This window comes from Mustela lutreola, chromosome 2 (genome assembly GCF_030435805.1).
Source record: "Mustela lutreola isolate mMusLut2 chromosome 2, mMusLut2.pri, whole genome shotgun sequence".
Taxonomy (NCBI): domain Eukaryota; kingdom Metazoa; phylum Chordata; class Mammalia; order Carnivora; family Mustelidae; genus Mustela; species Mustela lutreola.
In genome coordinates this window covers 72,955,959-72,972,218 of record NC_081291.1, presented here as the reverse complement: position 1 = coordinate 72,972,218, position 16,260 = coordinate 72,955,959, and the positions used below count along the sequence as shown (strand labels likewise).

General features: G+C 39.1%; 1 protein-coding gene across 7 annotated transcripts in view; it reads left to right on the top strand.

The window, feature by feature from the left end:
• ZNF445 (zinc finger protein 445) overlaps positions 1 to 16,260 on the top strand; it is a 39,766-nt gene that overhangs the window by 15,455 nt on the left and 8,051 nt on the right. The window contains exons 2-4 of one of the 7 annotated variants that reach the window (XM_059162295.1): positions 12,454 to 13,011; positions 15,465 to 15,675; positions 15,974 to 16,050. In XM_059162295.1, coding sequence (XP_059018278.1) covers positions 12,583 to 13,011; positions 15,465 to 15,675; positions 15,974 to 16,050 — 717 coding nt within the window. In that variant the 5' untranslated portion in view covers positions 12,454 to 12,582. Of the gene's footprint in view, positions 1 to 12,079; positions 13,012 to 15,464; positions 15,676 to 15,973; positions 16,051 to 16,260 lie in introns of those variants that run through there. The other 6 variants (XM_059162294.1, XM_059162297.1, XM_059162298.1 and 3 more) reach the window with 6 other exon arrangements.

Below are 16,260 nucleotides of genomic sequence, written 5' to 3'. Positions count from 1 at the left end.
ATTCTCTTATAATTCTTTGTATTTCTTCTTTGTTGGATGTGATTTCTCCTCATTCTTCATAGTTTTATTTATGTGGGTATTTTCTCTTTTCTTTTTGATATGTCTGGCTGGGGGTTATCAATTTTATTAATTCTTTAAAAGAACCAGCTCCTAGTTTTGGTTATCTTTTCCATTGCTTGTTTGGTTTCTGCTCTAATCTTTATTATTTCTCTTCTCCTACTGTACTTAGACTTTTCTTTTTCCAGTCTTTCAGTATAAGGTTAGGTTTTGTGTTTTAGAGTTTTCTTGCTTCTTGAAGAAGGCCTGTATTGCCATATGAGTTCTCTCTAGGACCATCTATGCTACATCCAAAGGTTCTGAACTGTCATGTTTTCATTCTCATTTGTTTCCATGTATTTTTTAAATTCTCCTTTTAATTTCTGGATTGATTCATTCTGTAGTAGTTTGCTTTTTAGCCTCCATGTATTTATGTTCTTTCCAAGTTTTTCCCTGTAGTTGACTTCAAGTTTTAAAGCAGTGTAGTCTGAAAATATGCTTTGTACCAGTTGAGACCTGATTCGTGACCCACTGTGTGATCTATTCTGGAGAATGTTCCATATGTTCTCAGGAAGAATGTGTATTTTGCTGCTTTAGAATGAAATGCTCTGATTATATGTGTGAAGTCCATCTGGTCCATTGTGTCAAAGCCTTGTTTCCTTGTTGATCTTCTGCTTAGATGAGCTGTCCATTGCTGTGAATAGGGTTGTTAATGTTCCCTATTATTATCAATGTGTTTTTTTAATTTGGTTATTTATTGATTTATGTATTTGGCTGCTTCCATGTTAGGTGCATAAATATTTAACAACTGTTAGATATTCTTGCTTGATATACTCCTATATTATTGTATAGTATCCTCCTTCCTCTCTTTTACAGTCTTTGGTAAAATCTCATTTGTCTGATGTAAGGATGGCTACACCAGCTTTCTTTTGATGTCCATTGGCATGGTAAATGGTTCTGCATCCCCTCACTTTCAATCTGGAGGTATATCTGAGTAAAATCAGTCTTTTATAAACAACATATCCATGGGTCTTATTTTTTCTATCCATTCTGATACCCTAGGTCTTTTGATTGGAGCTTTTAGTCCTTTTAATTCAGAATAGTTATTGAAAGATGTGGACACTAGTATATATGATACAATTAAGTATTTTCTTTATATACAAGTTTGCTTTCATTAGAAACTTTTAAAAAGATAAAAAATTATTAATTTAGTGCCATTGTTTCCTTGTAAAGTCGGTGTTCTTAGATTGCTTCTGTTCCTTTCTTGTCTTTTTTACTTCTGTGCTCTCTCTGCGCCAAGAACCTCCTTCAGTATTTCTTGCAGGGCTGTTTTAGTGTTCACAAATTCCTTTAGTTTTTGTTTGTCCTAGAAACTCTTTATCTCTCCTTCTATTCTGAATGATAGCTTCTTGGATAATGAATTCTTGATCACATATTTTTCCAGTTTAGCACGTTGAATATATCATGCCAGTCCTTTCTGGCCTGCTAGTTCTCCATGGACAACTCTGCTGCCAACCTTATCTTTCTACCCTTGTTGGTTAAGGACCTCCCCCCACCCCAACCAAGCTGCTTTGGGATTTTCTCTTTATCTCTGAAATTTGCATACTTCACTATTAGCTCTGAAGATGTTGACCTGTTTTTATTGATTTCAAGGGGCCATTCTCTATGTCTCCTGAACCTAAATGTCTGTTTCTTTACCCAATTTAGGGAAGTTCTCAGCTCCAATTTGTTCAAATAAACCTTCTGCCCTTCTCTCCTTCTCTTCATCTTCTGGGGCCCCTAATATCCATATACTATTCCAGATTTGGAATCACCGAGTCTTCTGTTTTCCTTCATTATCTAATAGTTTTCTTTCTCTCTTCTTTTCAGCTTCCTCATTTTCCTTCATTTTCTCTTCTGTATCACTGATTCACTCTTCTACCTTGTTCATTTTCATTTGTATAGCCTTCACTTGGAAGTATATTTTGGTAATAGCATTTTTAGTTTTGACCTGACTAGTTTTTATTTCTTTTATTTTTACAGTGTGGGGTTCTCTGTTGTCTTCTGCTTTTTCCAAGACCAGCTAGTATCTTTATAATTGTTTTAAATTCTAGTTCAGTCATCTTACTTAGATCAATATTGATTAAATACCTGGCTGTGTGTACTACCTCCTGTTCTTTCTTTTGGAGTGAATTTCTCTAGCTCTTCATTTTGTTCAGAAAAGAACAGAAGAAAGGAAAAGAGAAAAGAACAAAAACAATAACAAAAAGAGGGAAAAACAAACAAAAACCATACCAAAACAAAACAAAACAAAATACCAAAAAACAAAAAACAAAATTAAACATTAGATCCTGGGTGTGTTTTGGCGTGCTTGTTTCCAAAAGCAATCCAAATTCAAACTGTTATGCTGAAAAGAAATAAAAAATTAAAAAAAAACAAATTTCAAAATAAGAAAGCAATGAAAACAGGTCTAACTGGTACAAAGCATATTTTCAGACTATACTGCTTTAAAACTTGAAGTCAACTACAAGGAAAAACTTGGAAAGAACACAAATACATGGAGGCTAAAGAACAAACTACTACAGAATGAATAAATCAATCCAGAAATTAAAGGAGAATTTTAAAAATACATGGAAACTGTTTTTCCCCATTGAGGATGATATTAGCCTCTTTCATACGTGGCCTTTATGATGTTGAGGCATATTCTAGCTACCTCTACTTTCTTGAGAGTTTCTATCAAGGACTCATACTGTATTTTGTCAGATGCTTTCTCTGCATCTATTGAGAGGATCATATGATTCTTATCTTCTCTTTTATTAATGTAGTGTATCACACTGATTACTTTGTGACTATCTGACCCACCCCTCTAGCCCAGGAATAAATCCCACCAGGAATAAATCGTGGTTTATGGTTCATTTAAACTACTGTTGGATTCAGTTAGCTAGTATCTTCTTGAGAATTTTCATATCCATCTTCATAGGGGATATTGGGATATTGGACTATAATTACTCTTTTTAGTGAAGTCCTTGTGTGATTTTGGAATCAAGGTAATGCTGGCCTTATAGAGTGAGTTTGGAAATTTTTCTCCCATTTCTATTTTTTTGGAACAGTTTGAGAAGAATAGGTATTAGTTCTTCCTTAAATGTCTGATATAGTTCTCCTGGTATATATAGGCTTTTTGGCCCTGTACTTTTGTTTGTTGGGATATTTTTGATTAATGATTCAGTTTCTTTGCTGGTTATGGTCAGATTTTCTGTTTCTTCCTGTTTCAGTTTTGGTAGTGTGTATATGTCTAGGAATACATCCATTTCTTCTATATTGCCCAGTTTGTTGGCATATAATTTTTTTTATAATATTCTCTTATAATTGTTTGTATTTCTGTAGAGTCTTGATTGTGATCTCTCCTCTTTCATTCATGATTTTATCTATTTGGCTCCTTTCTCTTTTCTTTTTTTTTTTTTTTTTAGATTTTATTTATTTATTTGACAGAGATCACAAGTAGGCAGAGAGGCAGGCAGAGAGAGAGGAAGGGAAGCAGGCTCCCCACTGAGCAGAGAACCTGATATGGGGCTCGATCCCAGGACTTTGGGATCATGACCCAAGCTGAAGGCAGAAGCTTTAACCCACTGAGCCACCGAGGTCTCTCTCTTTTCTTTTTGGTAAGTCTGGCTAGGGTTGTTGTTGTTTTTTAATTTTATTAATTCTTTAAAATAACCAGCTCTTATTTTCATTTCTCTGTTCTACTGGGATTTTGTTTGTTTCTATATTCATTATTTCTTGCTTCCATCTATTTTTTTCTTTAATTTTTTTGTAATCCCATTCATTCTTTAGTAGAATGTTCTTTACTCTCCATTTATTTGTGGTCTTTTTAAATTTTTTCTTATGGCTGTCTTCTATTTCCTCTAGTCTACTCTTCATTCTATCTAGTATATTTTTAATTTTTGTTATTGGATTCTTCATCTCTGATTGTTTCTTGTATCTCTGTTGAGGATCTTACTGAGGTCCTCCACTCTTCTAAAGTTCGGTGAATATCTTTATGATTATTACTTGAGATTCTCTATTAGGCATATCACTTATCTCCATTTCATTGAGGTCTTTTGCTTGATACTTTGTCCTATACTTTGATTTTGGACATATCCCTGTTTTCTCATTTTGTCTAAGTCTCTGTGTCTGTTTCTATGCATTAGGAAAATCAGCTATGTCTCCTCTGGAAAGTAGTGCCCTTTGAAGAAGAGGTCCTGTAGTGCCCTGCACTACAGTGTCCTCTGTTCACCAGAACCTCGAACTTCAGGGGCATTTCTTATGTGTGTTGCATGTAAACATGGCTGAGCCGTGTTTACATTCTGCCCATCTTCTGCAATGGCTCTCTTTGCCTGTTTTGGTCACAGTTTGGTTTCTGTATTGTTAGTGGGCCAGTCTGTGGTCACCTTGGGCTTGAACTGCATCAGACCAGGTGTTTTCCAGGGCTGCGGTAGCTCCAAACTACAGGGCACTCTCCATATGTTGTTCCCTGAGAAGCTTTAATCAGTAAGTGAGGCCTGCTCTCAGACCCGATTTCTGCCCCCCAGCCCACTGTTTGGGCCCCAGTAGACTGATGTATGTGGTTTACTTCCTCTCTCTGCTGGGCAGGATTACTTTGGTTTAGTGCTCATCCCTGTTGGGGCTGCTTATACACAGCTTGTAGCACCACTTTGGATGTAATGCTGCCAAGGGCCTGTTAGAGGGGGCGGGTCACAGGAGATTGGTGTGCTGTTAACAAGCTACATGGACCAACCACATGGGGTTTGATCTCAAGACCTGAGATCATGACCTGAGCCAAAAATCAGGAATGGGATGCTTAATGGACTGAACCACCCAGGCACCACTGACTGACTGCATTCTTTTACTAGCTTTAATACTTTGTTAGATGTCCTTGCATTTCTATGTAAACAGTTATATCGTTTGAGCTTTTTTATTTTTTTCCTACCCCTACCTTTCACTTGTTTGCTTGTCTTCTCATTTTCTTAACACACGTACTTGAATTAATAGTTTGTACCTAATCACTCTCTCTTCACAAATAAATGGACTCTGCAGCCTAAAACTAACATATTATGTTAGCTTATACCTCAATTAAGAAATAAAAGAACTCCGGGGGAAAAAAAAAAATAGAAGCTACGTGGATAGTGTTCTCACTGTGCTGGTCCCAACAGTTGTTCCTGTATATAGGCTGCATGGATTGGGAGGGAAATTGTGCCCACCAGCTCTTTTGTTCTTGGAGAAGTTTCCCAAAGATACCTGCCCCTCCAGCACAAGCTCTTAAGATCAGTAAATAAATTTCTTTCTTGTATACCCAGGTGGTTTTCAGATTGCTGTTTCTCTACTGTATCTCAGCGGAGCTGTTCGTTGCACTTTAAATGTGGGGACAGAGTTCTCATTGCCCTCCCCAGAGCCGATCCTGCTGATTTTTAAAGTTCTAGGTGTTAAGCTCCACTGGTTTTAAAAACTTGAAACATGAAGCCCTTCTGGTTGTCACAGCCAGATATTATTGAGATTCCTCTTCCCTGTGCAGGTTTCCGGTACCTGGGGTGCCTTGTGTAGGGTTTGCTCCTCTCTCTCTACCCGGATCATCCCTCTGGCCATGTCTCCTCCGCCCTTCCTGTCCTCTTCAGTGTGACCTCTTCTATACATTTAGCTGTTTAGAGGAGTCTGTTCTGCTGGCCTTATGATTGCTTTTTGGGTTATTTATACTGATGTGGGTGTTATCAGGTATATCTGTTGCAACCATGAGTCTAGGATCCTCCTACTCTGCCATTTTCCCTGGAAGTACCCCCAGCTTTTATTTTTCCTTCCAGTTTTTTGCCTAACTGCCATGGCTACAACCTCCTGTACAGTGTTAAAAAGAAGAGTTGAAAGTGGATATCCTTAATTTGTTCTCAATTTGGGGGAAAAGCATTTGGTCTTTATTAAACATGATGTTAGCTGTGAGTTTTGTAGAGACTTTTTAACAGTATTAGAAGTTGCTTTCTATTCCTCGTGATTATTTTTGTCATGAAAAATTTGGGGGCATCTGGGTGGTTCATTTGGTTAAGCATCTGCCTTCAGCTCAAGTCATGAACTCAGGGTCCTGGGATCCAGCCTGGCTTCCAGCTCTCTGTTCAGTGGGGAGTCTGCTTCTCCCTCTACCTGTATGATCTCTCTCACTCTTGTTCTCTCAAATGAAATAAGTAAATAAATAAGTAATATTTTAAAAGTATGGATTTGGTCAATTTTTTTCCTCCTATTGACATAATAATGTGATTTGTGGTTTTATTGATATGTTAAAAAATAATCTTGCATTCCTAGGATAAATTCCATTTGGTCATGGGTTATAATTCTTTTATGTGTTATGGCATTTCAGTGTGCTAGTATATTGTTGAGAATTTTTGCATTTGTATACTTAAGAGAGAATGGTTTGTCCAATTTTGGTATTAAGGTAATACCAAACTCATAGCATAAAGTAGGAAGTTCTTCCTCTTCAGTTGTTTTGAAGAATTTATGAAGAATCAGTATGATTTTTCTTGTAGATTTTATTTATTTGTCGGAGAGGGAGAGAGGGAGCACAAGCAGAGAGAGAAGCAGGCTCCCCGCTGAGCAGGGAGCCCAGTGTGGGACTTGATCTCAGGACTCTGGGATCATGACCTGAGCCCAAGGCAGACACTTAACGGACTGAGCCACCCAGGCATCCTAAGTATTATTTTTTCTTTAAACATGTGGTACAACTTACCAAAAAGGCAACTGGGTCTTTGCTTTTCTTTATGGGTGGGTTTTTTTTTTTAATTAAGATTTTATGTATTTATTTATTTATTTGAGAGAGAGCATGAGGGGGAAGAAAGGTCAGAGGGAGAAGCAGACTCCCTGTGGGGCTGGGAGCCCAATGTGGGACTCCATCCTGGGACTCCAGGATCATGACCTGAGCCAAAGGCAATCTCTTAACCAACTGAACCATCCAGGCACCCTTTATGGGTGGTTTTGACTACTAATTTAATCTCTTTACTTGTTATATGTCTGTTCAGATTTTGTGTTTCTTCTTGAATCAATTTTAGTAGAGTTTGTGTTTTATAACTGCTAAAACTTTTCATCATTTTCATCGAAAGTATTTATTGGCAAAAATTGTCTTATTTTTAATTAATATTTTAAAAGTTCCTGTAAATCAGTAGTACGTTTCTTATTTTGTTTCTCATTTATGTAGTTTGAATCTTTTTTCTTCATCACTTTAGAGGTTTATCAATCTTGTTGATCTTTTCATTGAACCAATTTGTTATTTCATTGATTTTCTCTTTTGTTTTTCTAATCTTTGTTTCATTAATTTCCACTATATTCTTTACTGTTTCTTTCCTTCTGCTTGCTTTAGGTTTAGTTTGCTCTTCTTTTTCCAGTGTTTCAAGGTAAAAGGTTAGGTTGTTGATTTGAGCTCCTAAGTTTTTTTAAAACAACGTAAGCATTGCAGAATGAAATTCCCTCTAAGCATTCCCTGAATTATTTGGAAGGGTTCTTTGTCACAGGAACCACTGGTATTTTAGTTCTTGATTTTTTGATTCGTAACTAATCAAAGGCCTTAACTATGCTTTTTTGATACCAAAAGTTATACTTTAGAGCACTGAAAAAATTCCTAACCTGATGCTGGCTAGTCAGTTCAATACTTGAAACTGTTTTAAAGTGTTATTTGGAAGTGGAACTTATTTTATTATGTTCAGTTAGCCAGCATATATTGCATCAATGTGTTTTTTTGTTTGTTTGTTTTTTTAAAGATTTTGTTTATTTAACAGAGAGAGATGACAAGTAGGCACAGAGAGAGAGAAAGAGAGAGAGAGGGAAGCAGGCTCCCCGCCGAGCAGAGAGCCCGATGCGGGACTTGATCCCAGAACTCTGAGATCATGACCTGAGCCGAAGGCAGAGGCTTAACCCACTGAGCCACCCAGGCGCCCTGCATCAATGTTTTTAAAGATTTTTTTTTTTTTTTTTTTTTTTTTTTTTTTTTTTGACAGACAAGTAGGCAGAGAGGCAGGCAGAGAGAGACAGGAAGAGGAGGTAGGCTCCCTGCCGAGCAGAGAGCCTGATGCGGGACTTGATCCCAGGAACCCGAGATCATGACCCGAGCCGAAGGCAGAGGCCTCGACCACTGAGCCACCCAGGCGCTCCTGCATCAATGTTTTTGATGTAGTGTTCAGCAATTCAGTAGTTGTGTATAACACCCAGTGCTCATTACAACGTAGGCAGAGGCCTCGACCACTGAGCCACCCAGGCGCTCCTGCATCAATGTTTTTGATGTAGTGTTCAGCAATTCAGTAGTTGTGTATAACACCCAGTGCTCATTACAACGTGTGCCCTCCTTAATACCATTACTCACTTGGACTTAAAGCATAATAAAGCTAATAGCAGCCTCCTGGATCCCATTTAAATTAGCTCAGTAGAAATTTAACGGGATCCAGGAGGTTGCCATTAACTTCATCAAGCTTTAAGTCCAACCTTTAATTACAATCATGATTCCAAAGACTCTAACATTGGTTATTAATATTATAATAGGCAGACTTGGTTATACTGCAACAAAATGATGAGTACTGAAAGTTTAAGTTATAAAAAACATAGCTTAGAAGCTAGCATTGAAGATCATTCTTATTATCTCTCTTCTCATACTTCTGTTCCACTGGCTAAAAGGACTAATAACACTTTTTTGTCTTCATTTTTAAATGAAGTAAATGTTAAATTTAAAAATTCATCTTGTGGAGACTCAACAGTAAATGAAGAATTTTCAGGTATGGCTCAAATGTTATTACTAGATACCAAGACTGATTTAAGTGTGTTCTAAAAATCAGTGTATTTTCAAGGGGAGTAATAATAGATACTAAATATCTGCTCTCAATATGTCAAAGCAGATATTCAGTATATCTCAGTATCAAAGTAGATTAGCATTATATATTTTTGTTAGGTGATTTGGTATATAATAGAAAATTTGGTATATAATAGAAAATTTATTCAAGTGGACTTTGAAATATCCATTAATGTAAATGTAACTATCAGGCTGCTTTAGGTGGCTCAGCCATTAAGTGTCTGCCTTCAGCTCAGGTCATGATGTCAGGGTCCTGGGATAGTGCCCCTCATAAGGCTCCCTGCTCCGTGGAAAGCCTGCTCCTCCCTCTCTCTCTGCCTGCTGCTCTGCCCACTTGTGCGCACGCTCTCTCTCTCTCTCTCTCTGTCAAATAAATAAATAAAATCTTAAAAATAAATGTGAATATCAAAGAATGTTTCTAAGACATTATGTCATGATACTAAAGCTTGTTTTTCCATGTAAAATAATTTTAGTGCAATATGAACTTAAGTAGAAATGTAAAGCATTCGAATTGCTATCCTTTATAATTATTTAAAATGTAAAAAGAATAATGGCTTGAGAGAGTAAGGAGAGTTGACTAGCTTTGGCTTTTATTATGGTTAGAGAGGGGGGGTGGCGTGTGGATTTTTGTACACAACCCAGCCAGGGCTTATGTACTTTGAACTTCCTGCCAATGCTAAGGGAACATTTGGACTTTCTTATTTCTTTGTCCAGATGTTGGCAAGGAGAAGTACGAGTGGTGGACATTGAAAACTGTCAGCAGTCAAACATCAAAAATGAAGTCCTACTTTTAATTATGTAAAACCGTAATACCTCCTGCTCTGCCCTCCAGTCCTTAATACTCTGGCAACCACTAATCTGTTGTCCATTTCTATACTTTTGCTATTTCAAGAATGTTGTATAAATAGAGTCACAGGCTATGAAACCTTTTCAGGTTGGCTCTTTTCATTCATCGTCGTTCTCTGGAAATGTATCCAAGTTGTTGCATATACTCATTCTTTATATTGCAAATAGTGTTCCATAGTATAGTAGTACCTCAGTTTGTTTTTTCATCCATTGAAGGACATCTGGGTGGTTTCCATTTAGGGGAATAAGCTGCAGTGAACAATAGTGTACAAATTTTTCTGTGGACACAAATTTTAATTTTTCTGGGATATATATCTAGGTACATATGGGATATATGTCTAGGTGCTAGGTTGTATGGTAAGTTTTTAAGAAACTTCCAGACTGTTTCCCAGACTGTCGCTATACAATTTACATTCCTACTATTAATGAATGAGTGATCTGGTTTCTTTGTATCCTCAACAGCATTTGGTGTTATCACTGTTTTTTATTTTAGCCATTCTGATAGATACATAGTGATTATTTTACTGTAGTTTTAAGATGATGTGAATTTTCTTGATGACTGGTTATGTTAAACATTTTTTCATGTCCTTATTTGTATTTATTTTCATGTCTTTTGCCTATTTTCTTATGGGATTGTTTGTCCTTTTAACTGTTGAGTTTTGAGAATTCTTTATATAGTCAGATACTAGTCCTTTGCCTTATAAATATTATCTTCCAGTCTATAGCTTATCTCTCATGCTCTCAACAAGGGCCTTCCTAGAGCAGAGTTTTACATTTTGATGAGGTCTAGTTTATCAGTTTTCCCTTTTATGAGTCATGCTTTTGATGTCAATTCTAATGACTTCGCCTAGGCTTAGATCATAAAGATTTTCTCCCATGCTTTTTTCTAAAAGTTGTATAGTTTTATGTTTTATAGTTAAGTCTGGGATTCATTTAGAATTGATTGTTTTATAAGATGTAAGGTTTAACTTGACTTTCATTACTTTGCCAATGAATGTCCAATTCCCCCATCAGTATTTGTTGAGAAGACTATCCTTCCTCCTTTGAATTGCTTTTTGCACCTTCATGAAAAATCAGTTGGGCACATCTGCAGGGTAGAATGGTGTGGCCTACAGCATAAACTTTTACTGTAGATGTGGAAAAACATTCACTGAGCCCAAGATGTGCCCAGGTAGTTTTTTATTTAAACCCCACAACCACCCCCATTTTATACAATGAGGACACAGAGATTTTAAGAGGTAAAGTGATGCCTCCATAGTCAGTACAGCTAATAAGTGGAGAGGTGGATTTGAACCCAGGTCAGTCTTAGTTGTTCTCCTCTCTGTACACTAAACTCTGATGTCTCCTGAAAGTGGCTTAAACCTCTGGAGAGCCTCCATTATGATGAGTTACAGAGGAAACTCAGTGTAGTAGATAGCTGGATTAGTAGTGTCCAGATTATAGTTCTTAACATGGTGGGGTCACAATCACTTAAGGAATTCCTAATCAGCATTTGTTTTGTTTTTGAATTGCTTATTTGAGATATTTTTAAATATAATACTACAGTATTAGTTAAGTCACATTTAATATTACAAATTAGTTGGGCATATTTGTGTTGGTCTATCCCAGGTTTTTCTTTTCCACTGGTTTATGTGTCTCTTCTTCCACCAGTACCACAGTCTCTCTTTTTTTTTTTTTTTTTAAAGTTTTTAGTTAAATTCCAGTTTGTTAACATACAGTGTTATATTAGTTTCGGTGTCCAGTATAGTGATTCAACACTTCCATCCATCACCTTGTGCTCATCACAAATGCACTCCTTAATCCCCATCACCTATCTCACCCATCCCCCCACTCACCTCCCCTCTGGTTTAACCATCAGTTCATTCTCTATAGTTAAAAGTCTGTTTCTTGGTTTGCCTCTCTCTCTTTCTCCTCCTTTCACCCCTTTTTGCTCATTTGTTTTGTGTCTTAAATTTCATGTGTGAGTGAAGTCATGTGGTATTTGTCTTTCTCTGGCTAACTTATTTCACTTAATATTCTCTAGCTCCATGTACATTGTTGCAAATGGTGAGATTTCATTCTTTTTGATGGCTGGGTAGTATTTGATTTATATGTATTCCATATATTCTTTATCTGTTCATCAGTCAATGGACACTCAGGCTGTTTCCATAATTTGGATATTGTGGACAGTGCTGCTGTAAACATTAAAACACCTCTTTGAATTAGTATTCTTGTATTCTTTGTGTAAGTATTTAGTAGTTCAGTTGCTGGATGCACAGTCTTGATTTGTCTTGAAATTAAATAGACGATGTCCTCATACTCTATTTTTTAAAAATTGTTTTAGTTATTGTAATTCCTTTATTTTCCACATAAATTTTAGAATAATCTTGTCTATAAATATGAAAAACTTTCCTGAGATATTGATAGGAATAGCATCAAACCTGTAGATTTTTTGGTGAAGAATTGACATCTTTATTATGTCAAGTCTTCCAGTATATGATACAGTAGGTCTGTCCATTTATTTAGACCTTTGGTTTCTTTCATCAGCCATTTGCAATTGTTAGCATACAAGCCTTGTACATGTTTTCCCGCATTCTGGGTTATTTTCTTAGTTTACCACAGTATGTGACAATGTAGCACTGGTCTGCTTAATATTGGCAGGCATGATTGTGCAAATCTTCATGTGCCCTGGCTACCAGGATCTAACTGCACCATCATTCTTGCATCCCTCCTGAACAATAATGTTGATTATTTTACTCTTTTGACAGTGACATCTGATATCCCAGCAAATGGCATTGCCCACTACAGTGCTGAAAAACTACTCCTGATGTGCCAACAGCGACACAGCTAACATAGACCTGGTTCACATTCTGCTGGGTAGAGCCTGAGAAGGAGTGATGCCCCCAGGCAGGTGGTATGCTGTCCATCCAGCTCAGGCACAACCTTCACGGGAACGAGGGCGTCTTCAGATGATAAAGAAGGAAGAAGAGGATGAGGGATACACTTCAGTGCAGGCTGCCAGGCCACAAACACTCAACCGTTCTGGCCAGGAACTGTTTCGCCAGCTCTTCAGGCAGCTTCGCTACCATGAATCTTCTGGGCCCCTAGAGACTTTCAGCCGGCTCCGTGAGCTCTGTCGCTGGTGGCTGAGGCCTGACATTCTCTCCAAGGCCCAGATCCTGGAGCTGTTGGTGCTGGAGCAATTCCTGAGCATCCTGCCTGGGGAGCTCCGGACCTGGGTGCAGCTCCATCACCCTGAGAGTGGTGGGGAAGCTGTGGCCCTGCTTGAAGAGCTGCAGAGGGACATCAATGGGACACCATGGCGGGTGAGTGTGCACAAGTGTGCAGTGCCCAGTGAACTCTGCCTGTCAGCTAGCCAGCTCATTTAGAGTGGGTGGGTTGGGTCTCTGAACCTTCAACATTGAGGAAGGCAGGGAATGTCATCCCTTCTCATTCCCACAGCACCTGAGCAGCTGAGAACTAGACCCTGAGCGGAGGACCTTTGAGCTGGCAGCCCTTCCCACCTTCCCAGAGGGCAGTTGGCTCCAGTAAGAGGGTCAGCAAGTATCTGTAGATATCAGTAATGAGCTTTTGGACACAGTGACTTACGTTATGCCAGTCCATCTCCACATATCTAATTTGACTTGATATTGACCTGTTTGTTAAGTGGGAGGAATGTCTCTCTTGCTGTTAGTCAGGACTCCTGGCTTCTGAGTACATGGTAAGACCTATAAATGCAGTGCACTCACAACATCTTCCTTATTTCTTTTGACGATTTGTTCTGTGCAGGGGTCAGGGGTAAGAAGAGTATTGAGGGATAGCCCAGGGCCAAGAAATTGGAAGACTTTATTTCACAGCCTCATTGTTCAAGCGTTGCTCACATTCTCCCAGATTCTCAGATTATTGAAAAGTATATGCAAAACTGATCTAACAATGAGAATTTATTCAGTGTATATTTGAATTCCCACCATGTGCCCAGCCCCACCCTTAGCACTGGGAAACAGCTGATTCCCCCAGAGCTGGTGGTAAAGCAGCCAGTCACTTAAAGTGAGCTCTCTCTGCTCCTTCTGCCCAACACAAGTGAGTTTCTCAGTGCTTCTTATAGCTTTGGAGATTTGTTTTTTGTTTTTTCTTAAGAGCGTCTATCATTTTTATAGGCTTCTTTAAAATTTTTTTTCAATAAAAATATGTGGAACATATTCGACATACTTTTCTCTCAAATATAATATCAAATTAAGTAACACATTTGACTGAACATCTACCAGCAGTAAATGATAATATATCAATGCAGGTTATGACTATTAAAAAAGAAAACCTTTTTGCTTAACACTGATTACTATTTTAAAAAATCTAAAAGAGCATTTTATCATTTTTACCAAAACACCAAATGTTCAAAAGGATTGAAAAATCACTGATTAAAGCAAATAAGGTACATAGTAGGTACAAAATTGTGGCTTAATTACATTTGACTCATTTAGAGCTAGATGTAAGGTTTAAAAATACCTGATGGGGATACAGGACCTGGTTGAAAGCTGGTTAGAAATTAGAAAACAGGGACACCTAGGTGGCTCCGTCAGTTAAGCATCTGCCTTTGGCTCAGGCCACGATCCCAAAGCTATGGGATCGAGTTCCACATCGGGCTCCTTGCTCAATGGGGAGCCTGCTTTTCCCCTTTCCCTCTGCCTGCCATTCCCCCTGCTTGTGCTCTTGCTCTCTCTGACAAATAAATAAATAAAAGCTAAAAAAAAAAAAAAAATTAGAAAACAGAATGGGCTGGACGAACACCTCCCAAATTCTGAAAAATGAACAGAATGGCTCAAGATGCACATAAAATTGCATAAACACCCTGTGGTTTATCAGCATTGAGCAACAAGGTTCTGAGAAATTTTCCTAAACTCTGTCTGCTTCCATCTTTGTATGTTTCTTTATTCTCTTTTTGGTAGGGTTTGGGAGGAACAGGTTCATCATCTTTAGTCTGTAGCTTGGTGTCACATGTGTCATGGCCCCAGGCTAATCATCCAAATCAGTGTTAAGAAAGTTAAGAAAGAAGAGACCAGTTTCAGTCACGGGACCAGAAAAAACTTAAAAGTTATTTCCCTGTAAGCTTTCAGTACTCATTTCTACATCAGGGATAGCCTTGCCTCAGAGACTAGAACCATTTGAAGTCCCAGGGCAAAGACTGCCTCTTTCTAGGTCTCTGGATGGTCACTGCCATTTTTTGTACCTGAGACTTTCTCTTCTGTGATTCCATGGCTGACTCTCACAAGTAGCATTGCCTCTCTGGCAGTGTTAATCTCAGTCAGATTTACACTGGGAGCTGTCCTAATTCTTGGGGGTCACTGGTTAGTAGTACCTACAGCATTGCCTAATACTTGGTAGATGTTATCTGTCTGCATCTCTGTGGGGAGCCATTATCATTTTAACTCAGGGATAAATTTCTTCTCTCTGATTTCTAAGTTCTAGACCAGGGTGGGGCCTGAGGGGCTAGTGGGGATGTGTCACTGTAGCACCTGAAGCCTAACAGCAGTGCCTTGCTGGGTGCTTTCCTATGTTGTAGCTGGAATCTGGCTCCACGTGTCTCCCTCATGGCCCACACTAGAGCCCAGGGAGACTAAGGGGTGAGGGGGTCCTCCCTGGATTTTCTCCTCTGCTGTAGGTAATGAAGGGCCTGTCTTGCCCTTTCCTGGATCCCTGCCCTTAATGATTGGCCATGTGGTCTCCTCTGAGTTTGCTTTATGATTCCCATGGGGATCCTCTCACAACATTTTCTTCCCTCCAGGATCCAGCCCTTGCCCAGAGCCCAGATGTACGTTGGATGGGTACAGGAGCCCTGCGAGCCTCACAGATATGGCCCTCTGCTTCTCCTCTCAGGAGCGGCTCTACTCTTGGGGACCACCTGGAGCCTCCCTATGAAATAGGAGTGTGTGACTTCCTGGCTGGCCAATCCGGTACTTGCCATCAAGCTCAAGCTGTATGCCACAAATCCCAAAGTAGTGTTGTCATTTCACCATCTGTCCTCTCATGAGAATCCCTTTCAGTTGGTGCTTAGCTCTGTGTCCTTTTTACCCTGCTGTAACCCATGTCTAACTAGCTCCTCCTCCCATTGCACCCCCTACTCCTCATTCCCTAACCCTCAGTGGACTCTGGGGAAATGTGAAATGGGTATTTAATAATAGTCCATACCTGCTCCTAGGCCTAGGATTCCTCTATGTGGGGGAGGAATGGACCTCCTCAGTGGGGTGCCAAGAACTGGGCTACCTTCTCTCATGGTTCTTTCTTCTCCTTCAGAGCCTCCTGTTCCCCAGGTGCCTGCCCTTTCCCAGAGAGAGGTGTGCCCAGGAGACCCATTGACATCTCAGGCTCAGGTGAGTCATAAGAACTTTGGTCCTTCATGATATCCCAGCATTGTTGCCTAATGGAGCCTCAGTGAAGCTCCCCCTATCTTGAATTTCTGTGTCTCTGGATGTGACCAGGTCCTAGAGACCAGATTATCCCCTTGAACTCAGAGCTCTTCTGCTGGGTGATGCTCTCACTTTCACTCTTACCACATCAATCCTCTGCTCACTCAGAGCCTG